General features: G+C 37.8%; 2 protein-coding genes, 1 long non-coding RNA gene and 1 other non-coding gene across 9 annotated transcripts; 2 read left to right on the top strand and 2 right to left on the bottom strand.

The window, feature by feature from the left end:
* Positions 1-6,013: 6,013 nt before the first annotated feature.
* On the top strand, positions 6,014-6,085 carry Trnae-cuc (transfer RNA glutamic acid (anticodon CUC)). The gene has a single exon. It is a non-coding gene; the product is annotated as a tRNA-Glu (tRNA).
* A 507-nt stretch (positions 6,086-6,592) lies between these two features.
* On the bottom strand, positions 6,593-9,453 carry LOC134213566 (glycine--tRNA ligase). Of its 6 annotated transcripts, none has more exons than XM_062692719.1 (5): positions 9,295-9,453; positions 8,959-9,242; positions 7,225-8,905; positions 6,975-7,162; positions 6,593-6,910 (listed from the first exon to the last, which is right to left on the bottom strand). In XM_062692719.1, the coding sequence occupies exons 2-5, from the start codon at positions 9,019-9,021 to the stop codon at positions 6,800-6,802; spliced, it is 2,043 nt and encodes a 680-aa protein (XP_062548703.1). In that variant the 5' UTR covers positions 9,022-9,242; positions 9,295-9,453; the 3' UTR covers positions 6,593-6,799. The 6 variants fall into 6 exon arrangements, with proteins under 6 accessions (XP_062548703.1, XP_062548704.1, XP_062548705.1 ...); XM_062692720.1 differs by having other exon boundaries at positions 8,959-9,232; XM_062692721.1 differs by having other exon boundaries at positions 8,959-9,175; positions 9,295-9,452.
* Positions 9,454-10,691: 1,238 nt separating this feature from the next.
* Positions 10,692-11,550, top strand: LOC134217944 (uncharacterized). The gene is made up of 2 exons (XR_009981191.1): positions 10,692-10,898; positions 10,975-11,550. It is a non-coding gene; the product is annotated as an uncharacterized LOC134217944 (long non-coding RNA).
* An 8,860-nt stretch (positions 11,551-20,410) lies between these two features.
* On the bottom strand, positions 20,411-22,245 carry LOC134217942 (short-chain specific acyl-CoA dehydrogenase, mitochondrial-like). The gene is made up of 2 exons (XM_062696788.1): positions 21,800-22,245; positions 20,411-21,743 (listed from the first exon to the last, which is right to left on the bottom strand). Exons 1-2 carry the CDS (start codon positions 21,819-21,821, stop codon positions 20,551-20,553), a joined length of 1,215 nt encoding a protein of 404 aa, XP_062552772.1. The 5' UTR covers positions 21,822-22,245; the 3' UTR covers positions 20,411-20,550.
* Positions 22,246-25,685: the final 3,440 nt, after the last annotated feature.

Genomic DNA, 25,685 nt, shown 5'->3' with positions numbered 1-25,685 from the left:
TGATTGCATGACCGAAATCAATTGTAGGCTGGTTTTTGAAGTTCGGAAAATTTTAATATGCGAAGACGATCATTGATGCTTTTTTTCTGATTCGGATGCAAGATTGGCGTTGCAGAGCCTTACAAGTTATATTCATGATAGTGGGACCGAAATCAATTGTAGGCTGGTTTTAGGAGTTCGAAAAAGTAAGATGTTAAATGCGAATAAGATCATTGTTGTTCTTTTCTGATTTGAATGCAAGATTGGCGTTGTAGAGCCTGACAAGTTCTATTCATGATTGCAAGACCGAAATCTTTTTTTTTTATGGTTTGAAGTCTGGTTTTTGGAGTTCGAAAAAGTAAGATATGATATGCGAAGAAGATCATTGTTGTTTTTTCTGATTCAGATGCAAGATTGACGTGGTAGAGTCTGTCAAGTTCTATTCAAGATTACATGAACGAAATCAATTGTAGTTTGGTTTTTGGAGTTTGAAAAAGTTAGATTTGATATGCGAAAAAGAACATTGTAGCTTTTTTTCTGATTAAGATGCAAGATTGACGTTTTAGAGCCTGACAAGTTCTATTCATGATTGCATGACCGAAATCATTTTGTTTGGTTTTTGGTTTTTGGAGTTCGAAAAAGTAAGATTTGATATGCAAAGAAGATGATTGATGCTTTTCTTCTTATTCTGATGCAAGATTGACGTTGTAGAGCCTGACAAGTTCTATTCAAGATGACATGAACGAAATCAATTGTAGTTTGGTTTTTGGAGTTTGAAAAAGTTAGATTTAATATGCGAAAAAGAACATTGTAGCTTTTTTTTCTGATTAGGATGCAAGATTGGCGTTTTAGAGCCTGACAAGTTATATTCATGATTGCATGACCGAAATCATTTTTTTGGTTTTTGGAGTTCGAAAAAGTAAGATTTGATATGCAAAGAAGATGACTGATGCTTTTCTTCTTATTCGGATGCAAGATTGACGTTGTAGTGCCTGACACGTTCTTTTCATGATTGCACAACCAAAATCATTTTTTTGGTTTTTGGTGTTTGGTTTTTGGTTTTTGGTTTTTGGAGTTCGAAAAAGTAAGATTTGATATGCGAAGAAGATGATTGACGCTTTTCTTCTTATTCAGATGCAAGATTGATGTTGTAGAGCCTGACACGTTCTATTCATGATTGCATGACCGAAATCATTTTTTTGGTTTTTGGTTTTTGGAGTTCGAAAAAGTAAGATTTGATATGCAAAGAAGATGACTGATGCTTTTCTTCTTATTCGGATGCAAGATTGACGTTGTAGTGCCTGACACGTTCTATTCATGATTGCACAACCAAAATCATTTTTTTGGTTTTTGGTGTTTGGTTTTTGGTTTTTGGTTTTTGGAGTTCGAAAAAGTAAGATTTGATATGCGAAGAAGATGATTGACGCTTTTCTTCTTATTCAGATGCAAGATTGATGTTGTAGAGCCTGACAAGTTCTATTCATGATTGCATGACCGAAATCATTTTGTACCAGTTTGGAGTTTGGAGCTCGAAAAAGTAAGATTTGATATGCAAAGTAGATCATTGATGCTTTTTTTCAGATTTGTATTCAAGTTTTAAAGGCTGCCTTACACCTCGGGAAAATTTTCCGCCGGAATTTGGTCCCCGTGTATTTTAAAGGGGGCCGGGATTTTTATTTTCCGTGCCCAAATTCCGAAAACATCGCATATGCAAAAATACATGGGGAAAAATCCGTGGACCAAATTCCCGAGGTGTGAGGCTACCTTAAAGCCTGACAAGTTCTATTCATGATTGCATGACCAAAATATTTTTTTTGGTTTTGGGGTTTGAAAAAGTAAGATTTGATATGCGAAGAAGATAATTGTTGCCTTTTATGATTCGGATAAAAGATTGTCGTTGTTGAGCCAGACAAGCTCTATTCACGATTGCGTGATCGAAATCAATTGTAGGCTGGGTTTTGAAGATCGAAAATGTAAGATTTGATATGTGGAGAAGATTATTAATCCAATTTCTGATTTGATAGATAATATAATAGATGATATAAAGACTATTGTTATTCATAACTACAATGGTCGATTTTAGAGTATCAATGTTTAGCATAACATAATAACAGATTTAAAACCTTTGGCTAGAGTACAGGAGAGGAGTATTGTAGTATATATATGTACCAGCGTGAATGAAAATTCTGTATGTTTAAAAATAATAACCAAGAAATAAAAAAAAATAAATAAATTAAAAACAAAAATATGATTCTTTAAATTATTTACAAAAAAACGGACCACCTGCATTCGAATCTAGAGGCCTGAATAAGAGAAACGCGAATAGGTATGTGCCGCCAATCGAACCGTCAAAAAACAGCAGCCAATCGAGCAGGAGACCTGTCAAGCAGCCAAAATGTTGGCTCAAATACTGAAAATGGCCAAATTCGATTTTATGCCATTTTTAAATAAACAAAATTGAATGTATTTTTCATTAGTTTGCAATAATATATGCAAGTCATTTATAGATTATGAAATGAAATTACATTGTTTATTGGATTCTATTGTTATGTGATGTGGACACACAAAATAGCGGATTGTGAGATTTTATCCACATAAACCATTTCTTCCTTTTCATGTGTTGTTCTTTGATGAAGAAGATTGAATGCAGTGTTGGCAGAGTCATATTTTCTATCCGCGTTTCTCTTATTCAGGCCTCTATTCGAATCTAAAACCTATTTTGCTGAACTGCATACAATGCTCAAATTGAAAATAAAATAAACGAAATGACGTACGACTACCGCATCGCTAACAGTACATGTTCTTCGAGTATAAAAGCGCATGCATGACAGTGAACTCGTCACTTTTTCGACGGACGCGGAACAGGCAGCCACAGCTCCGCTCTCCGACGTGTGGACCAGCTCCGCTCTATTATTTGAGCGTGGGAGCCGCCTGGAGGAGCAGCTCCGCTCTATTACCTGAGCGCACCGCCCCCATCAGTCGAAGCGTGAGAGTCGCTTCATTGGCCGGTGACGCGGAGGAGGAGTAGCTAGGCGAAACATCAGATTACGACAAAGACGTGCGCATGTTCGTGCTTGCAAGGACTGATCGATTGTTATCAAGGGCAATGCCCTTGCTAATATTGCCATCAAGCCTATGTAAATGCTCAAACATGTTCAGCGTCAGAATTATTGAGTAGAGGTAAGGTTTTGATAAACTATAAATTTATTTAAACACGCGCGCACCCACGCAAAAGCACACACATACACATATATACACACATACATAAACACAAATACCATCATATACTGATTGACATGAGTATTCGTCATGTTTTCATAGTATCTCTATTAAAACATGACGAATACTTTCCCAAGTAACACGGTTTGTTGTGTGAAAGTAAAAAATACATGTTGTAAACATATATGTTGATTTATTTTGCTTTATTTATAAACTTGTTTTATTACCTTTACACGACCGAAACAACGCAAAAATTGTTCACATTTTCAACATCTTTCGGTCACAAGAAAGTAATCGTGATATACTCACAAGACTTAAGTTAAGTTCGAATTAAGTATTCAATAACATTTTCTCAACATGATGTGATCTGTCAAATCGAGTACAAAAAAAAGTTTTTGACATTTTTTTCCAATCAAATAAATAACAAAACCGAATAAAAAAATGCATAAAATCAACTACGAATTCCTATTTGTATGAAATTATTATAAAGACACATTCATGGAGTTTGAATTTTGTGTCGATGCATGAGTTTGAAATTTATGCGACTCATAATTCCTCGTGCAACTTTTCATTTTATTTCTTCCAAATTCAAGCGCCGTTGATTGGGGAAATATTTGCGCTATACAAAAAACATAATTTAGGAATTCAAATGTAAACACATGTTTGAGTTTGCGAAATAGCAATATGGCGAGTTCTCTATAAACGACAGAGTCGATAAAAAATATTCATAGCTGAGTTACGACAAGATGTTGAAATTAAGTAAAAGATATTTTAGTTACTAGATAAAGATTGTCGCTGTCGTCGCTGTCCGGAACATCTTTTGCTGGCGAGGATAGGGGAGCTAAATGTCAAAGAAGGAAAATCCATACGATTTGACAGGTATGTACCACACATGTTTCGGACAGCAGAACAAAGGGAACCGAAGCGACAATCTTTATCTAGTAACTAAAATATCTTTTAATTAAGTCCATAATACTGATTTGAACTAAGCATACATCATAACTGTACACATCTTCTGTGTGAACAAATGTCAAAAAATGAAAATGTTATTTGTAAGTTCGTGAAATCATCCTGACAACATATTTTATGTCGTAAGAATGTAAAACAAAACATTTTGAAAAACCAAACAAATGTCAAAATATGGCATGTTACAGTAGACGTTCGATAACTGCAAGTCATTTAACTGTAATGCTTTTTAACTGCAATTCGATAGTTGCAACAGTTTTGCAGTTATCGGACCGCTAAACTTCAAACTGATGTCAGACTCAATGACAGCTGCATTGTGCTGCACATTTAGATGCACTTTCATTGCATCTGACATCGATTGACAACCGTTTGACGTCTAGAATGCGTTGCAGTTATCGAACGGTATTCGTTAACTGCAAAGTAAACATTTTGCAGTTATCGAACGGCTACTGTATCAGTAAGTTGTGAGAAAGTAGTCCAAAACATCTTTTAAGATCAAACAGATGCATGTTTAGCAAACACCTTTTCACAACTTTTTTCAAACATAACATGTTTTCTATTTCATCTTTTTAACCGTCATACAACAAGTTTATTAGGTCTCCCCTAGAAAAGATGTTTTCGGTGTTACTTGGGTTTATCTATCAGTGTACACATATAAACACACATACACACTCATACAGATATACACACTCATATACATCATACATAAAACACACACACATTTTAATTATATATTAGGTATCTATATTATTGGATGCGTTTGGTACGGAACGTCCACGCTTTCTTCCTTTCCCCTCGATTCCACGCTATTAAATAATTTAAGGTATTCCTGAAGTCGCTCAATATCTAGGAGTCATCTCTGCGGTACATACTGCGTAGTTGGCCTGACCATATGAAAAGAAAAATGACGGAATTCAGAAACCGTCATTTTCCAGGATGCTTTCAAATATTGGCTACGCATGTATGAGATTAGATTAGATTGGATTAGATTAGAAGACGACCCACTCAAGTTGAATATTAATAGAATATATCAAGTAGAATATTAATCACTGAGGAAAGTTATTTTGTTGCCCCCGTCTTGCTAAAATTTCCCAAAAATGATAAATTGGTTAATTGGTATTTAAAGTGAACTGTAACATAATTTTCTGCCTATAGTACATAATCAAGATTTTTTATGTACAGTTTATCCGACTTGTCAATATCCCCAACTCAGCCATCTTGGATTTTTGTATGGAATTTATGCTCGTTTGTTTACGTTTTGCACTGAAAATGTATGATTTCCCCCCGCGCTGGTTATTCCCATCTACTGACGAAGTCGGATAACCTGTATACATAAAAAAATCTTGGTACATAATAATACTTTCAACTTTGAATTTTATTAGTAAATTTATATTAATTTTATATTTTTTTTATTATCATAAACGTCACCCATACAGAATTGAACAAACCCACCCATCCCCTGGACAAACCGTATTATTTTGTAACGCAATATTGTAAACCCACCCACCCCTTGTTGCGTTATGTAATTTGTGAATGAGCCCCAAGTAAATATAACAAGCACAAAATTTTCAAACATACGAGGTGTATCGCTGCAATCTATACATTTAAGTTTTATTTTTTCAAATTTCCATTCTCCCACACTAAACCCCCGATTTGAGTAGAAAATACCTAATATTAAGTACTTTTTTCTAACCGTGCAAATGCCAACGAAAATGAGTAGGATTCGTGCTAATACTCAGTAGTTAGGTCTAAGAGTGTGTGTTGCTAATTATAGCATGCTGCTATAAATTGACATAGACCCTGTCATGGATTGAACAAATACATGTTTATTACTCCACGTCAATAACAGTCCCATATTGTCTAGTGGTTAGGATATCCGGCTCTCACCCGGAAGGCCCGGGTTCGATTCCCGGTATGGGAAACTTTTTTTTTTAACTTTGTTAATGTTAATCCATTATTCAAAACATTACATTACATTTTGATTTTCAATGTAGGGGAAAAGACGGCTTTGGCAGGTTTTGTTCTATTATTGTCAGGGGGGTTTTTGTCGACCAAATTTTATGAAATTTGATCACAATACACCCGATTCTTTTTTTACACGGGTGGGTTTTAGCTGATTACGACCTTCAGCGTTGATGAAACTATGAGTTAACCCCATGAAAAAAATCACAAAAAATCAAAGAAAATTCATGTGGTATTTGAAAAGCTGTAAAAAATCAGGTTAACCGAGAAATTAAAGAATACCAACCGTGTAAAAAAAATATTGGGTGTATTCTTTGATATGCAAAGAATATTTAGGCCAAATTTGAGCATAATCAGTCATACAAACCCCCCTGACAATAATAGAACAAAACCTGCCAAAGCCGTCATTCCCCCTACTAAAACTTTTGACATTTCGAATCATTAAAAAAAACAAAGTGCAAAAATGTAAGCTAATAAAATGCTCTGACTTTTATTTCGAAGCAAATGCACTTATTTGTTTAACTTAATGCAGAAAGTATTTTAGACTTTTCAAAATACATAATCATTGCGTTGATTTTTTTTCACGTTTTTAAAAGGTCTTTTTTTTGCCTCTCAGTACCCAGTACTAGTACCCAAATGCAAATTCATCATGTTTTTACGCCATCTTCATTCCTTACTTGGTGCTGGCTTCCTGCTGTTCAAACTTGGGATATTTGGCTTCTACCTCGATCCAGCTTAATCGGCTGGTGGCCAAATCACGTACCACTTGGGACACTTCATCTAGCTATGGATGACAGAACATATTGAAATCAATGCTAATGATCATATCAATGAACTGAAAAACTTACCCCAACTCGAACTTGCTTCATTGAATCCCGTTCGCGTAGGGTTACACTGTTTGGTTCCTTCAGAGTGTCAAAATCGATCGTTATACCGTAAGGGATGGCAATTTCGTCAGTACGAGCATAACGACGACCGATAGATCCGCTCGAGTCATCCACCTTATGGGAAATGTCAACGTTGGTAAGTGCGGACGCTGTTAGAAATATAGAATTATCATAGACTGTTACGCATGAGATAAAAATTAAATTAACTCACAAATCTTCTTGACGAAGGGTACAAACTCCGCGTTGTTGCTTAGAGGCAAAACAGAGCACTTCAACGGTGCTACGATTGGAGGTAGTGAAAAGTAACCACGCTGTTCGTCGCCTTCGCGCATTTGGAAGCTATGCTCCAACAGCGAGTACATGATGCGTCCTACACCGAACGATGGCTCAATCACACTGGGGGTGATTTCCTCCACGTGGATCGTTTTTGAAGTCGTTTTCACGGCAATCATGTCGCTTTTCAGAATTACTGCAGATCCATTGAGATCTATGACATGCTCTCCCTTATCGGCAAGATTGTTGCCAATAGTTTCCACGTCAGAAAGGCTCAAGTTCGCTAACAAGTCAGTAATATTCTTGGCTTCTTTCTTGAAAACCTTTCCTAAAACAGCTTTGTTCGGAACCACTTCGGTAACCTCGATGGTTTTTGGAGCTGGCAGTTTTTTCTCCGCAACCAATTTCACGCCGGTAGCATTAGTATGCTGGGTAAGATCGTAAGCAGATCGATCAGCACATCCAACGCATTCAATCCAACCGTAACTAGTTAAACACTCCGCATCCCAACAATCGCAAGCATAGTGAGCCATTTCGTTGCCCATATGTTGACGGAAGCGAAGTCGCTCAGGAAGTATTCCGATCTTCAGCATGAATTGTTGAATCCGAGCCATGAAGTAGCCCAGTGTTTCGTTAGCGACCAAACCGCTTCCAACAGCTTCTCCTATCGTAATCTGTTGGGCGCTTTTGCCGTCCATTTGATTGCACGCCGAGTACAGTGTCATGACGATATCCTTTACGTTCTCGAACTTGGGATGATCCTTATGCTGCGGGTCACAGAAATGCTCAATCTCACACATGGTGAACTCACGCACACGGATAAGCCCTGATCGTGGTGAAATCTCATTCCGGAACGAATTGCCAATTTGAGCTGCTGCAAATGGGAGTTTGCCTTGGTTAAATTCCAACAAACGCTTGAAATTGACAAATATTCCCTGAGCTGTTTCTGGTCGGAGAAATCCTTTCACTAAACCGGTTGGCCCAATCTGAGTTCCAAACATGAGGTTGAACTCAATAGGCTCTGTTAGGTCATTTCCTGTAGTTGGACTCTTCATGTTGAACTTCTGCAAAATTGCAGCCATCTCGTCCTTGGTCATTCCGTCCAATTTAATAACGATGTCAGAACATTCATCCTTCAAAGCTGCCGTTGCGTCCTTTGCGGCAGCAGCCTTCTCCAAATGATTCTTAATCAAATGATCCAGTCGGAAACACTCGCCATTTTTCACATCTTTCACCATCAGATCTGCGAACCGATCGACGTGTCCAGAAGCTTTTAAAACCGGTTCCGGCGTGAGGATCGAGCAATCCACCTCCAACATTTGTTCTTCAAGCACGAAGAACTGTCTCCAGGTGTTGATCATATTGGATTTCAATGCACAACCCATCGGACCAAAATCGTACTGACCGGTGATTCCGCCATAAATCGCGAAACTTTGATCATAAAAGAACCTTCGTTTCAACAGATCTTCCATTCTTGCCCTATCGAAGCTTGCAACCGAAGGAGCTAGGCTTAGCTCCTTATCTTCAAGGATCTTCTTTCGAGCCTTCAGCTCGTTGACAGCCTTCTTCACATCTATTTCCGGTGCCCCATCAGCTTTTAATTTCCTTACCAAATCACCCTGCAACAAAAAATCATTAGCATTGGACTCTACAAAGTATCCACCCTTCGAACCTGTTCTTTGACTGCCATCCGCAACGGAGCCAACACCTCCTCAATTTTCGGATCCGAAGCCATATTTTCCAGCAGTTGAGCTTTTAACTTAAAGTCACGATGCTTCTTGTTGGAGCCCCACGAAAATGCTTTCTGGCTGGCTGTTACTTGCTGACTAATAGATCGATTCCAAGGATGATGAAATTTTCCACTTTCACCAACGTTTAACCAATTTGGGCTGCGGGAAAAAGATGTTGGCTTGAACTTGGCACCGTTCCGGAAAAGTGCTATTCTACTGAAGGAAACTAAAAACGATTGGTACATTTAGGACTCTTTCAAATTCAAGAGGAAACTAACAGTGATGCTTCGCCACAATCAATCCTTCGGGTGTAGCTTTTTCACGTCAGCACATTCACTTTTTCTAACCGTAACGACTAAGCACTAACTTTTTCACCGCGAAGAACTGTTTTGACGGCTGCTGGCGAGCGAACGTGTTTTTGAGGTTTTTGAAGATAAAGGCTCATTTTGACAGTTCTGTTTTGATATTGTAATTCGTAATATTCGGAAAAGACTATATTGAAACGCAATCTTGATATGGATCGGGATGTCATATGTAGATGGCGCTAACCTTCTTTCTCTGCACGCTTAGAGAGGAGTATCTAAAAGTCGGTAAAAAATACCGATAATCGAAGTAAAGTGCACATACCTAAAATGTAGGTAATCATTGATTACCTAAAGTTAGGTAATGGTGATGAGCAAGAATTATCGTTAACATTTACCGATCTCCGATCGTTACTTTTTACCGAAAAATAGGTTTTTCATGTTAAGAAAATTATTATGAGCTTTTTAGTGGAATGTTTTCACTTGTCATACACGTAAAAAAAAGTAATTATTATATTGATTCAATTTGATTCATATTTCTCATAACCTAAACATAAATTTTATTAGACGATCAATAAAATATTTGTATGCAATTTATTGCGCTTTTTGCACTTTATAAGAGTTCTGCGAGATTTTTTTTCTCACAGTCATCTTTTTCTCACACTCAATACACTAAAAAAAGTTTGATTTTCCGTGTTTAATATTTGTGTGTGAGTGCTCAATTTGAAAACAAATAGACGTCAAGTCATGGCGGGAATCGATTTAGTGTACACGCTTACATATGACTAACGAGTAATGGGTTATAATTGGGTAAATTTCAGTAACAAAAATCGATCAACCCGAAATGAGAGTGGGTGTGAGAAAATGAAGCGGGCAAATCACAATCTACACATAACTCTTCAAATTGGTGAAATCGGCAATATTTAGCGTGTACATATATTGTATTTCATATCGCAATGAAAAGTATAAGTTTCGCTAAATGGCAAAAAATTATAAAGCTTGACTTATACTTTCGATTGGTAATGGAATAGAAAACAAACATGGCGATTTGAAGACGTGAAGAGGATGCCGCGCTGATTGAGGTAATTAATTTGTGATTTGAATATTGCCGATTTCACCAATTTGAAGAGTTATGTGTAGATTGTGATTTGCCCGCTTCATTTTCTCACACCCACTCTCATTTCGGGTTGATCGATTTTTGTTACTGAAATTTACCCAATTATAACCCATTACTCGTTAGTCATATGTAAGCGTGTACACTAAATCGATTCCCGCCATGACTTGACGTCTATTTGTTTTCAAATTGAGCACTCACACACAAATATTAAACACGGAAAATCAAACTTTTTTTAGTGTATTGAGTGTGAGAAAAAGATGACTGTGTGAAAAAAAATCTCGCAGAACTCTTATAAAGTGCAAAAAGCGCAATAATAGAATTTCCCATCTATTAGGTATTAATCCTGGTATATTTTTGTTTTCTTTTTCCTACAGAAAAGCTTTACGGGCGTACCTATTAGGCTTTTAATTATCCGGACTGCATTGTAGTTTTCAAATTTTATAAAACATGGGTATAAACACAGGTATGGAAATAATTTATCTTTATTCATAAGGAATAAAATTATACTGATGAGCATTTCTTTTTTGTCGGTGGTACAGAAACGTTCAGAAACTTATTCGGAATGAGTCGTAATCTCACATCGCAGAATAGAGGGTAGGTGTATGTACCACCTATCGGTGATGATGGTGCCGCTATTATAGACATAAACTCCAGCGGATCTTTTTTCTCAGCCAATCCTGTGCCTGAATCAGACCAATTGGAGCGCTCTAATACCGCCGAGATCAAATTGTTTAGAATCGAAGGGTATCAGTAAAACGGCAGTAGCAGCAAGCTAGCTGCGGCATCAGAACTCTCCGATTGATGCAAGCAGATTGGCAAAGCAGAGATCAAATGGAGCTGATAACTGTATTCAACAGCAGCAGCACAATTCCCGAATTATTATCCCGCTTCGACGATGGGTAGTGGTTAGGTGACCGACAGAAGAAGGAGAATTTCAGGATTCGACGTTAAGATCCGGCTACGACCACAGGACAATGGACCTGAACAATGTGAAATTGGCAGTATGCCGGCCACTTTTAGCAGTTAAAATGAAGTTTGAAAATCATATACCTGCAAAATACTGAGTAGACATATATGTACAAAATAAAAATAAAAAGTATGTTCTCTTCTATGTACCTTAGATTATTTTTTTAAAGCAAAGAACAAAAAGTATGTGAACCATTGAAACCATAATAATAATAAGCATTAACAAACTTTATCGTTTTCTTATAATTTTTTTCATGAAGTTCATTCAACAATCGTAAGGATGGCATTTTTTCATTTAATATTACGTATTTACGAAAGACATGAAATGTATTAATATAATGTTATGATTATCTTATGACATGCCTCATGACACTCATTGTAAAAACGCATATAATTTATTAAGAAAACACAATGGCAAAAATGTATGTGTTTTGCCAAATATAATCATTATGAAGATTTTTTTTCGTGTAAGACGAGTTTGTACAATCCTATTGAAATTCCACCACTTAATTGTATCTTGACAGATACGTATTTCGACCTCAACAGTAAGGCCGTCTTCAGTGTCTCGTACTTGACTCGACTCAAGTATATATATATATATATATATATATATATATATATATATATATATATATATAAGTTATCGAACAGATTTCCTCCAACCCTGAACATCAATCAACATCGGACATTATCCAAGGATCATTAAATCAAATCAAGAATATACAACAACAACAAGGGGGCGTCCACAAATTACGTAACGCTTTGAGGGGGGAGGGGGGGTTGGTCAAAGTGTGACGATCCATACAAAATTTGCAGACGTTTCATACAAAAAGTGTGACATAGGGGGGAGGGGGGGTTGAAAATGCCCAATTTTTGCGTTACGTAATTAATGGATCTTCCCCAACAACAACAACTATTCCTGCAATTGGCAACATTGAAGCAGTCACAAGAACCCGCTGGCTCATCAACTTCCACATAGCACCAATTGCCCCACTTACGCATTCGGCACATCAGCACAAACGTCGACCACGAGGACCAGACGACGATATCTGTTTTTCATAAATAACTTAGCTAGGCACAATCCCTCTTCCAAGTCAGGCCTTTGTAACTTTTGGAATAAATAAATAAAGTTAGTCTTTTCCCAAGTGTGGAACTGTGAAGTTTAAAGTTGCTCTCTTTCTAAAAAGTCTATCCGGTAGTCCCAAATTATAACTGGCGCAGTCGATTCTGAGGGGGGAGTGATTTCAATGTTCTAGCCACCGCGTCGCGTTTGGAAAATCCAAAGTGCCTGCCGTAGTGATCAGGAAAACCTAGTGATTCGTCCGGATTTAAGTGCAGTGCCAGGATCAGGAAGAAAAGTGATTATAGTGACTAGTTCAGCGGAAACACGTCACCACCCCAGCGAACCACACGGACAGCTTCACCCGCCCTGGCGCATCATTGGCAGCATACCAGTTGATTCGAGGTAAGCGATTCCATTAGTAAAATTAAGTTAATTAATTAATTCAATTTATAAATTTACAACTATTTACTATTTTTTTTTTTTGCAAGTGACTTGAAATTAATATAAGTGATCGATATAACCAATAAGTGATACATTGATAAGTGAAATTTGTGTGCGCGACAGCAACTCAATTTTAGTTTTACAAGCGGAATGACTACAAGATCTCAATCAGCCAGCGATTTACAATCACAGATTGACGAACTGACCGAACTAGTTGAACGGCAAGCTCAGCTGGCTCGCGATCAAACCGCACAAATTGCCGCTCTTCAAGCAACCAGTGCATCAACAGTACCCCTATCGCCTTCTCTATCATCTAATGCTGTACGGTTTGACGCATCAAAAGTCCCTGATGCAATTAAATTAATTGTCTCTTATAGTGGAGACCCTAAATTACTTTCTAACTGGATAACTTCTGTGGACAGCAAAATTGATTTTTCAAATAAATTATGTCCGACGCCTAATGATGAGGCAACCGCTTTACCGCTATGGTACAGCATCATTAGGGATAAAATTGTTGGTGAAGCAAATGATGTGTTAGTCCAAAATCACACTCCCGTATTATGGGACGAAATTAAGAAAACGCTTGAAGATTATTTCGGCGATAAAAGGGATTTGGGGACCCTTGTTACGAAAATTCCATATTTACAACAGAACAGTAAATCTGTTGACGAATTTTTTAAGGAATGTCGCGAATTACTTGCAGACATTTCTGCAAAAATTATGCTGGACCAGGAAATTAGGAAATGTTCCAGAACTTTAACATCCAGTTATGAATGCATGATAAAGCTCGCATTCATAGATGGATTGAATGAACCGTACGCGACACTCACTAGAGCGTCGCGTCCCACTAATTTGAATGAGGCCCACCATGCACTTTGGAGCAATTTAATGCTTCTCAACGAAAAAGAGAGAGAAATCATAAACATTCACCTGATCCTCCGAAAGCTAAACCAACAACACACAATAACGGACCACAATTTGGTCGTTCACCAAACTTTACACCCACATATCAACATAAATTATACGCACCTCCACAGATGGCGTACAGACCGCCATTTCAAAGGTTTGTGCCCGCAGGATTCAACCCGGCATACCAACAGAATTCGAATTTTAATTATCAGCCCCAATTTCAAGCCAGACTAAACCAAAATCAAACAAATCCTATTTTTAATTACAGACCCCAAATTCAAGCTTTACCAAACATAAAACCCGACCCTTCAGGCCAAGCGGTTCGTCAGAACTACAATCAGGTTGTCCCCTATAAGAAAACAGGACAAATAAACTGTCACGATATGCCTGCGGAAACGCAAGCAGCCGAAAATGTTCATGAATACCAACAATACCCAGAACCAGAAATAGAACAAGGATATGGTTTAGCCACACTCCTTGATGTAGAAGAAGAACCCCAAGAAGAACTAAATTTTTGTACGGAGTTAGATCCGCAGGAAACCAAATAACAAACAACTTTCTTCCATACTTAGAGATACCGAGACAAAATAATAAAAGCTATAAGTTCCTAATTGATACAGGGGCTAATAAAAATTATATTGTCCCGGAAATCGTTCCGAAGACTTATATCCAAAGCGGACCTTCACAAAGTGTCAATAATATAAGTGGGACCTGTAAAATTGACCAATTCACCTTCCTAAATCCTTTTACTAATTTTGTGAAAGGACTGCCAAATCAAAAATTTTACCTGTTTCGATTTCACAATTTTTTCGATGGACTCATTGGATTTGAATCTCTCAGATCCATGGGCGCCGTGATTGACACAGCATCTAACACTGTTACCTTGAATAACATAACGATACCACTTAAAAAAAAAATCCTACTGAGCAACAGTTGACGTTTCAAGAAAAAGAAGTTCTTGTAAAAGAATTCCCTGTTAGAATTGACAACAAAGATTTCTTCATCGAAAAAGATATTTCAGTCGCGGAACATGTAGTTATACCCTCCGGAGTATATAGTGCTAGAAACGGTCGAACTACATTTCCTCTAATAAATCTCAGTAATAAACAGGTAGATGTCAATATTGACAGAGAGGCCTTATTTACTGAGCTCTATAATTTTGAACAATATTCTCCCGAACCTGGTAAAGCCAGTAAAGAGAATATGCCTCCTAAAGCATCTGTAAAGGAGAAAATCAAGGTAGATCATCTGAATTCGGAAGAGGAAGAGAAACTCCTTGACCTCCTGAAACAGTTCCCAGAAGTCATGCATGACAATGAAGGAAACTTTCATTTTCAAATGCAATAAAACATCAGATCAATACGAAAGATGATCTGCCTGTCTACTCTAAGAATTATCGCTACCCCTTCTGTCACCGAGAAGAGGTTCAGCGGCAAATTGCTAAGATGTTAGATCAAGGGATTATCCGACCATCGAATAGCCCCTGGAATTCTCCAATATGGATTGTACCAAAGAAAGCTGATGCATCCGGTACAAGAAAATGGCCTCTTGTAGTCGATTATCGTAAGCTTAATCAGAAAACTATAGATGATCGTTATCCTATTCCCAACATAAACGATATCCTTGATAAGTTGGGAAGATGTCAATATTTTACAACCCTAGATCTCGCTTCAGGGTTCCATCAAATCCAAGTTCACAAAAAAGACATTCAGAAAACTGCTTTTAGTGTCGATGGAGGGCACTTCGAGTTCGTTCGGATGCCTTTTGGGCTAAAGAACGCCCCGGCGACATTCCAAAGAGTAATGGACAACGTGCTCAAGGAACATATCGGTGTAAGATGTCTAGTGTATATGGATGACATCATCATCTATTCCACTAGTCTGCAGCTCCTTTAACACCTCATTAATCTCAAGAAAATCCTCGAAACCCTTCGAAAATATAACCTCCGGATATAGCTCGATAAATGTGAGTTCCTTCAGAAAGCGGTTGCATTTTAGGACACGTGGTTACTCCAGAGGAGTAAAACCAAACCCGGAGAAAGTAAACGCTATTAAAACTTGGCCATTACCAAATAATAAAAAGAATTGAGAGGCTTTTTAGGTGTCATGGGATACTATCGAAAGTTCATAAAAGACTTCGCAAAGATAGCTAAACCACTTACCCAACAACTACGTAAAGGCGAAACCGTGAAACACACAAAGGAATTTGTGTCTGCCTTCGAAAGATGTAAAAACATATTGAGTAGCAGCCAAATACTGCAATACCCTGATTTTAGTAAGAGGTTTATCCTTACTACGGATGCCTCCAACTATGCACTAGGTGCGGTATTATCGCAAGGGCCTATTGGGCACGATAAACCAATCGCCTATGCATCCAGAACACTCACAAAAACGGAGGAGAACTATTCTACTATAGAAAAAGAACTCCTAGCGATTGATTGGGCATGTAAATATTTTAGACCATACCTATTTGGTCGTAAATTTACCTTATATACTGATCACAAACCGCTAACTTTTGCGCTGAACCTAAAAACCGCAAACGATCGTTTAGTACGGTGGAGGTTAAGACTAAGCGAATACGATTATGACATCCAGTTCAGACCAGGCAAGCAAAATGTCGTTGCTGACGGTTTGTCTCGAATAACACATGATGTGAACTTAAATGATCAAGAGGAAGAAAGCTCCTCGGATGACGAAACAATCCATTCAGCAGACTCGGATGCTGCGGGACTTATTCAGATGACCGAGAAACCGCTTAATCACTTCAAGAATCAGATCCTAATTAAAGTTGGTAATACAAATTCAGAGGTTATTGAAGAGATCTTTCCAGGTATAAGTCGACGTATTATCACTAGGGCTACCTTCGGAGTACCAGTGGCGATGAGAATACTGAGAGAATATATGCACCCAAGTAAGATCAACGGAATACTTTGCCCGGAGAGGTGGATCAATACACTACAGATAACTTACAGCAAACATTTTTCCCGTAACAAAAGTTTCAAAATAAAACTAACGCAAAAATTATTACAGGACGTAAAAACGGCAAAAGACCAACACCTTTTGATCGAAGAATCGCACGAGAGGGCGCATAGAGGAGCCGATGAGAACCATGACGAAATCATCCGAAGCTACTTTTTTCCCAACATGCGTAAGAAAATTCAACTCTTCATAAATCTATGCCACACCTGTCTTCAAAATAAATATGAAAGGAACCCTTACAAAATTAAACTTGCAGAAACCCCAATCCCGAAGAAACCGCTCGACATTTTACACATAGACATTTTTATATCATCACCTAACCTATTTTTATCTGCTGTCGATAAGTTTTCAAAATTTGCAATGCTCATCCCAATTAAGTCTAGATCAATTCCAGATGTCAAACGTGGCCTAGTAAAATTGATTTCGACTTATGGAACCCCTAAATTAATAGTTTGTGACAACGAAGTTGCATTTCGCTCTGTCGAAGTAAGAGGACTCCTTCAGAGACTCCAAGTAGAAACATACTTTACCCCATCTAATCATAGTGAAATAAACGGAACAGTGGAACGTTTTCATTCTACCCTTTCTGAAATATTTCTCTGCATTAAGGAAAAGTATAACGATCTCTCTAATAAAGAAATCTACAGATTAGCGACTACTCTTTACAATTCTACCATTCATGGAATAACAAAAATAAAACCAATAGAGGTATTTACAGGGATAAGAGATGGCGAAGAAAGACCAATAAATTTAGATCGGATCTTAGAACACAGGAACGAAATTTATGATGATGTAATTGCCAGACTCGAGTATAATCAGGCCAGAACATTAGATTCCAAAAATAGGAAAAGGGAAGACGATCCAGTATTCCAACCAGGAGATGAAATTTATAATAAAGTCCAAGGCATTGCGAACAAAAGGAGAATAAAGTTCAAAAATCAAATCGTGCAAACAAATAGGAGGAAAACTTTAGTGGACAGGAGAAATATAAAAATTCATAAATCTAAATTAAAACGGAAGAGGAAAACCTAGAATTAAATCTTCAGTAACTCATACTATATAAATACCATTCTTACGACTCCTTTAACCATACTAAAAACCTGTTACAATTGTTAATTTACAGCTCGAAATAATTTTATTGCTTATGTGGACGATCGTGTCAAGTCAGGGCCAGAAACTTGCAATACGAAATTTACAAAACGACCCATTACTACTCATAAAGGAAAGTGCGTGTAAAATCCAAATAGGTACAATAAAAATAATCCACCCTATAAACCTTACATCCATTGAAGAAGCAGCAGAAATTTTGGTTAGATCGTCTCATCAAAATAATGTCAATACTAACCCATTAATAAGCACTCTAAAATACAAAACCACCTTTCTTGTACAACAAAGTAGTACCGAAAGGCTATCATTTCACTCAAAAATCGAACTTTTTATAGAAGTCTCGGAGACCCATGATGTTATATACCAATCGACTCAGCTCGTCGAACTGAACAAATGTCTGTCTGTCCGTGTGTATGTGTGTGTGTGTGTGTGCACACGAAAACCGAAAAACATTAGCCAATTTTTCATATAGTAATTCTTAACCGATTTTCTCGCAACAAGTTGCATTCGACAGGGGACAAAGCCTTGTTGATCACTATTGAATTTGATAAAGATCGACCATTACGTTTAAAAGTTATTAAGAAAATGGAATCGAACTATATAAGCGCCATATAAGGTTGGTGTCTTGGCTAAATGCGAGAAAGGCAGTATCACCACTCGGTGAATTAAGTTGGGTTTTTTTTTACCATAACTTATAAGTTTTTTTCTTTACATGCAGCGAATGTGGCGAACACCTGGTCCATGGTGGAGCGTTCGCCTATAAAACCAGCCTGGTACTGCCCCACGAACTCCCTTGCAGTTGGTGCTAGTCAACGGCATAAGAGTACCTTGTAGGCGGCGTTCAGCAATGTGATTGCGCGGTAGTTGCTACAATCCAGCTTATCGCCCTTTTTGTAGATGGGACACACAACACCTTCCATCCACTCCTGCGGCAAAACTTCCTCCTTCCAAATCTTGGTAATGACCCAGTGCAGCGCTCTAGCCAGTGGCTCACCACCGTGTTTAAATAGCTCTCCTGGTAGTTGGTCCACCCCAGGGCTTTGTTATTCTGTCCTACGCGCGTTCTCCCAGGTCCATCACCATACCGCCATCTTCGTCTGCCATATCGCCATTCAGGTGCTCTTCGTAGTGCTGCCGCCACCTTTGGATCACCTCACGCTCGTTCGTAAGAAGGTTCCCGTTTATGTCCTTACCCATATCAGGCTGTGGCACGTGGCCCTTACGTGAACGGTTTAACTTCTCATAGAACTTTCGTGTATTATTAGCGCGGTACAGTTGCTCCGTCTCTCCACGGTCTCGATCTTCCTGCTGGCGCTTTTTCCTCGAGTTTTGTCTGATCCGCGCCTGTTTATATCGTGCCTCGTTCGCCCTCGTGCGGTGTTGCAGCAATCTCGCCCATGCTGCATTCTTCTCTTCTACTAACTGCTCACATTCGCCGTCATACCAGTCGTTTCTCTGATCCGGGGGCACCGTGCCAACCCAAGTAACATTTTAAGTTTTATAACGCTCTTGAAGACCATAATTTGCTCTACAAGAGTGTTTTAAAACCAGTATATAGCCAAAATGTTACTAGGGAAGTGCAGCGGTTGCGGTGCTACCAATGGTGGATCGAATATCTCTCCAGCCATCTTCAAGAGACGCTGCGCCCTAGCTGCTCTTTCGTTGGGAGTGTCACTTCCAGCTGCTGCGCGTATTCTTGGGCTAGTCTACCGTCTTGTAGCCGCCCAATGTTAAGCCGCGGCGTCCGACTTCGACGCGTGTATGCATCGTCAAGAGTTTTGAGCGCAGGCATACTGCAACGAGGTAGTGGTCGGATTCAGTATTCGCACTGCGGTAAGTGCGGACGTTCGTGATGTCGGAGAAGAATTTACCGTCGATTAGAAAGTGATCGATTTGGTTTTCCGTTAGGTTAGGTGATCTCCATGTGGCCTTGTGGATATTTTTGCGGGGAAAGAAGGTGCTTCGAACTACCATTCCGCGGGAGGCTGCGAAGTTTATACATCGTTGGGCATCGTGGGCATCCGTGGTATGTCTGCTTCAGCTGTGCGTAGAACGCTTCTTTCTCGTCGTCGGGTCTCCCTTTGCGTGGGCAGTGCGCGATGATGATGCTAATAGTTGAAGAAACGGCCTTTAACCTCAGCTGGCACATCCTTGCGTTGATTTAGATATCAAGCGGAATTAATATGTTGAAAATTCCTACTCCTTATGGTAGGAAAGTACTAAATTCGTCTTAGACAGTTGTAGTTTGCATTTGCCAAAGTATAAAAGTCGTGCCTCGTCTAAGTCTATCGGGAATACGCTAAAGTTTACTTTTTGGTCGTATCATTTGGTACATAACTATTGAGAAGGAAGGGCTTTCTTTTAGTCTGTATATATATTTTTTACAAAGTACCCCGAATGCACATTATTCGATATTCAAGTGGTCTTACGATCATTATTACAACGACTAAATATCATTTTTACTACCTTCTCGCAAACATCGAATAAAGAGAATTCACTGGATTAAATATATGCAAAACAAAATATATATTGAAAGTTTTTTAAAAACTGTTTTGTATCTTTAAAAGATACTTTTATAAAAAAAATAATCCCTGAACCACGATGAAACCTATATCAACAACTTACCTTTCAATATCAACAGAATCTTGGATTCACTTTTTATGCTGGAGTTCCCGTATCACATGTTCAGCCACAATGAGCTTCTGAACGTCAGTTACGCCGCCGTAGATCTCCGTAATGCGTGCATCTCTATAGTGGCGTTCAGCTGCCATGTCTTTGACGTACCCCATACCACCCAGTATCTGTTGGCAGTTGTGTGCAGCAAAGGTAGCAGTCTCTCCTGCTATCCACTTGGCCATTGATATCGCTTTGGTGGCCCGCTTGCCTTGATCCACTTCTGCGGCCGCCTTACGGATAAGCAGCCTTGCACTTTCAATCCTCACCGCCATTTCGGCGATCCTCACTTGAACGGAATGCAATCTCAGTAACGGTTCACCAAAAGCAATTCTCTGTTCGGCATATTGCGTTGCAGTTTCCAAAGCTGCTTGTGCGATACCCAGAGCTTGTGATGCAATGCCAATGCGTGCTCGATCCAACTGCTCCATTGCTATCCTAAATCCTCCACCAACCTCACCAAGTACACTTTGTTTCGGAATGCGGACATTGTCAAAATGTAAACTACACGTCGAAGTTGCCCGTATTCCCAGCTTGTCCTCCTTTCGACCGATCGTCAATCCTTTCGCCTCCTCAAAATTCACCAAAAAAGCCGTAATTCCTCTATATTTCAACGCTCTGTCCACAGTAGCAAAAACGATGGCACTTTTGGCTTCTTTCGCGGACGTTACCCAGGTTTTAGTCCCATTCAAAATCCAATCGCCACCGTCATTTTGCTTAGCTGTCGTACTCAACGCAGCTACATCCGATCCTGCATCAGACTCACTCAACGCAAAGGCCCCAATGGTATCATTAGAGTGTTTCGTAAAAAATTGGTCCTTCTGGTCAGCTGTTCCGAGTCGGTTCAACAAATCGGCGTACAAGCAATTGTGAATCGATACGATGACTCCCGTACTGGCACAGCCCCTGGAAAGTTCCTCCACGATCAAGGACATGGCCAGCATGTTGAGATTCGAGCCATTATATTCGGGAGATACCGTGACTCGCATCAGACCGAGATTTGCTAGCTTGCTGATTTGGATGGAAGGAAAACGTTCTTCGTGGTCTAATTCGGCGGCTATTGGTTTGAGCTCGCGTTCCGCAAAGTTCCAACATGTTTGCTGAATTTGGCGAAGCTCTTTGGGAAGTTCACAAACACTATACTGTCGAACGAATGGAACAATGGGTTTAACTGAAAATAAAGAAGTCTTTAAAAATTATTTCAAATTAATGCGATATTGTACGTACTTGTAGATAATTTTCGTAACATGATGGCAGAAAAAAATGTTATGGGAATGGACTGCGCAGTATTAAAGTTGAACACTCGCGTTCGTAAATGGTTTCAAAAAATATAATATTAACTAATCCTGTTTAGATCAGTTCCTTCCATAGTTCGTAATTTTGATCATTGTATTATAAAATTCCTTTCTTCGGCTTGTTAAACACTGCACACTAACAGATTGTCGTATATTATTCAAGTTATTATTTTTATATTTTGAAAATACTTATCAGTATGAAGTTGTGTTTTTGTTGTATTTATACGAAATCCACGAAATCAGATGATTTTTATGCTAAATATTTTTATCATTTTATGTTGATGGTTCTATGCAAGATTTTTTTATGTATGTTTGTGGAACTAATGCTTTTTAGCCAGCTATAAAATTGTTATACACACTTAAAAATTTAATCGTCAGTGAAGTACACGGTTAAACTCATCTACCCAAAATAAAGTTCACGGAGAAAAACCAGCTTAGTTTGAAACAACCAAAATGTTGGTAAATTTTCAAACTATAAAAACAATTTGTTTTTAAACAAAAGTTGTTTGTATTTATAAAAGCATGAAGGTTGAATCTAGCTGTTTTTTAAGTTGTTTCAAACCAAAATTTCAGTTTGTTTCAACATGCATTATTGTAGTTCCAAATCAATATTTTTGTTGTTGTTATGTACCAAAAGATCAGACTGTTTCTACCAGATATTAGGTTGCTCGTTTATGTTTGTGATAACAAACAGATCAGGATATTTTTTTCATCTTGCTTTTCCGGGCATTTTCAGATGCCATTTGTCTGAAAACATCTCATTTTCTATACAATTGTGCGTAACTTATGTTGCCAAAAAGCTTATTCCTTTATCGTAATCAACGAGGTAATCATTAATTATGCTAATCACAGGTAAGCACCCGCATAATAAAAAACAACATGTTATATGGTCAGAATCATTATTACGATGTAAGATATACCTTCACAGTTTACGTTGCGGTTATCTAATATTTTTCGGTCGATTCAACCATAACTACTCGACATCATCACTAAATGTAAATGTACAACATGCTGTTCCTAAAAAGTTTTATATTTCCTGCATTATATGTCAACATTTTATCATACACGCAGCATAATTTTGTACGATTAATCCAAAAAAATATATTGTTGGTTCTAATAATCACTCTATTATTGATTCAAAAGGAGTTGATTGTTAAAACTACAAAATTGTGTAATTGAATCAACGATAATATTGTTATTTTAACAATATATATTATTATTTTGAAATTTATCGATTTCGAGTAAGTGTGTATTTTTTTATGCGTATCCAGCATCTGAAGTTTAAGAGTGGAATCTAAATGCAAAAAAATACTATAGTGAAGCAATAAAGTGCAAGTGCAATTGTTTCCTATGATTAACCACAGGTAAAATTGGCACCGATTGTTGCATAAACTTTTTGATATTCACATTTATTCATTTTGTTACAGAAATCAAGTGGTTTAATCATGTTGAATATTGTTCAACATGCAAGTTTACGGTCCCATGACGACTTCCTATCGAAAAGGCATTCCTCTCTCCGGACCTATTACTCTCGTGTGTAGCGAAGGGATCGACGTAATTATGATTGTGTTAAAAATGTGAAAATATTATTAATAAATGAAGAATAAAGTAGTGTTTAACTCGACAAGATTTTTTTTTTCATTTTTATTGAAAAACATAATCACATAATCTTAAAATACATTATTATTGTTTCAACAATATGATATTGTTGAATCAATCGAGAAAGTTGCATTGAATTAAAAATACACAGATATTTGTTTCAACAATAATATTGTTGATTCAACAATAATGTCGATTAATTCATTTTATCGCTTTGATTGTAAAAACAACAATATTATGGATTGACTCAAACAATAAATATTATTAGCCCTGAGTTAACAATATTTATTGTTGAATTTGATCCAGATTATTGTTGTTTCTACAATACATTCCTCTGCGTGTACTGTCGAGCGGAAATTTTGCACGCGAAAACGGCCGATTTTTTATGGTGACATAACTTAACAACCCATTCAACATACTGTTATTTGTCAAATAACCGTACCACAAACTGTTGAAACTTTACATGAGATTGTTCATTTACAGTTGTCAACAGTAAAGGATACTGTGGCCGAACGCACGGGAAAATATCCATTTACAGTTTGTAATTATGCGGGCATATATTATAAAATATAAAAATACGCTATCTCCAATGTGTTTTTATTAAAATTAGGAAAAACGGCCATCGAAAAGAAGCATTGGATCCATCGGGATCTATAGCTGAGGACATGTGTGAAAATATGCAAATGAAGGCGGACAGTATGATGACCCCCAAAAAAATACTACGAAATATATAATGTTACGAATACGTGGAAATAATCCGACGAAAAATCTCTATGCATATTTGTCATACCAGATAGCTGGTATGACAGATATGCATAGAGAATTTCTCTCGGATTATCTCGGTATCTCTTATCTCTGTTGCTCAAAAGTAATGTCAAATATATATTATAAAATGATACGAATAAGTTTTTCATTCTTCCCGATTATTTTTAGATTAAATGATTTTTTGGTGACCACACATTGTAATAACCTGGGAGGGAGATCCAGATACTACACACAAAATAACAATAAAATTAAACGTCATGACGCAAGAAAATTATCGATGAGCAAAATATATCAAAGCAAGCGTCACACGGACTGACCAATTTTAGTTTTGCGTGTAATCGATGTTTTCGTTGATTTCATTGAAGCCGGTGCGTGACTTTCTCAAGTTTCATATAACGTTCCGAGTGCGGGAATTTTAAATATGAAGTGTCTCGTGAAACTCTCTCTCCCGGAGTATTGAATTAAGAAGTGTCCGTTTTTCTCTTCCCTATGGAGGGAATCACAAAATGCGGCGGATTAAATTCAGTATAAATAAAATACGAATCTCTTGTCAGCATCTATTTCGGCTCATTCAAAGTCGTTTATATAAAATTTTATAATTTTGTCGATATTTTTTCACACTAATTTATTCCTAATAATCAGTCTTCACGAAAACATGAACCGAGTTTAAACAAGTGCAGTTTTCCCGTATACAAGTTCGCACTCAAACATGCATACTAGATCCAAACCGAGTTCATCATAAACCGAGCCAAAATCGCACCCAGTTTGAACACGAGTGTGCGCCCAAGTTCAAACACACGGGTTTGAACATGGAAGTTTAAACATCAGTTTACACACAGCATGCTGTTAATCTGTTAATATTGGTAAAGCGATTACTCTTCTTGAGTAGCGGTGATGGCCTAGTGGTAACTCGTTTGGCGTTCACTCAGTGCACTAGTGTTTGAATCCCTGTCTTTGGTTTTTCAGAAATGGCGCATGAATAGTTTCAGTTTTATAAATGACACTTTCCAGCCCTTGTCGAGTGATGGATGAGCTGAATAAGATACTTAACCGCCTACCCACAGTATGTGCTTTGTCCGATATCTCAATATCTCAACAATTGTTTTATTCAACATTTTGCATAACATCTTCAGATATTATTCTTAATGTTCGTAACAACTGAATATTATGTGTATTTGCCCAGTTAGACAACCGGCAGCCTCCAATGTAATGATTATTTAAAGTATCCTTGCGTTTAGGTTCTAAACGAGGTAAATTACATATGCAAGCATGCATTTTGTTTTGTTAGATACGATGGGATTTACATGTCGTGAATAAAATATAGATGTTGATTCCAAAAAGTTCAAAGACACACTTTTAGTGGGGGAGTTTGAAGAACTGGTTGTTAACCAAAAATTCAAATTGATAGAAATTTAAAAAGATAGTAGGGGTCTGTTCATAATGTATTTTACATT

Source organism: Armigeres subalbatus, chromosome 2 (genome assembly GCF_024139115.2).
Source record: "Armigeres subalbatus isolate Guangzhou_Male chromosome 2, GZ_Asu_2, whole genome shotgun sequence".
Lineage (NCBI taxonomy): Eukaryota > Metazoa > Arthropoda > Insecta > Diptera > Culicidae > Armigeres > Armigeres subalbatus.
Note: the sequence above shows the minus strand (reverse complement) of the source record. Positions and strands in the feature narration are given on the sequence as shown.

What these genes read in the sequence shown, in the direction of transcription:
- LOC134213566 (XM_062692718.1), bottom strand. Translation starts at nt 9,261, where the DNA reads ATGTACCAATCGTTTTTAGTTTCCTTCAGTAGAATAGCACTTTTCCGG. An exon ending in ACCCTTCGTCAAGAAGATTT is followed by an intron (nt 7,163 to 7,224) that starts GTGAGTTAATTT and finishes TATTTCTAACAG; the next exon opens with CGTCCGCACTTACCAACGTT. An exon ending in TGAAGCAAGTTCGAGTTGGG is followed by an intron (nt 6,911 to 6,974) that starts GTAAGTTTTTCA and finishes TGTCATCCATAG; the next exon opens with CTAGATGAAGTGTCCCAAGT.
- LOC134217942 (XM_062696788.1), bottom strand. Translation starts at nt 21,821, where the DNA reads ATGTTACGAAAATTATCTACAA. An exon ending in GTTACGAAAATTATCTACAA is followed by an intron (nt 21,744 to 21,799) that starts GTACGTACAATA and finishes CTTTATTTTCAG; the next exon opens with TTAAACCCATTGTTCCATTC.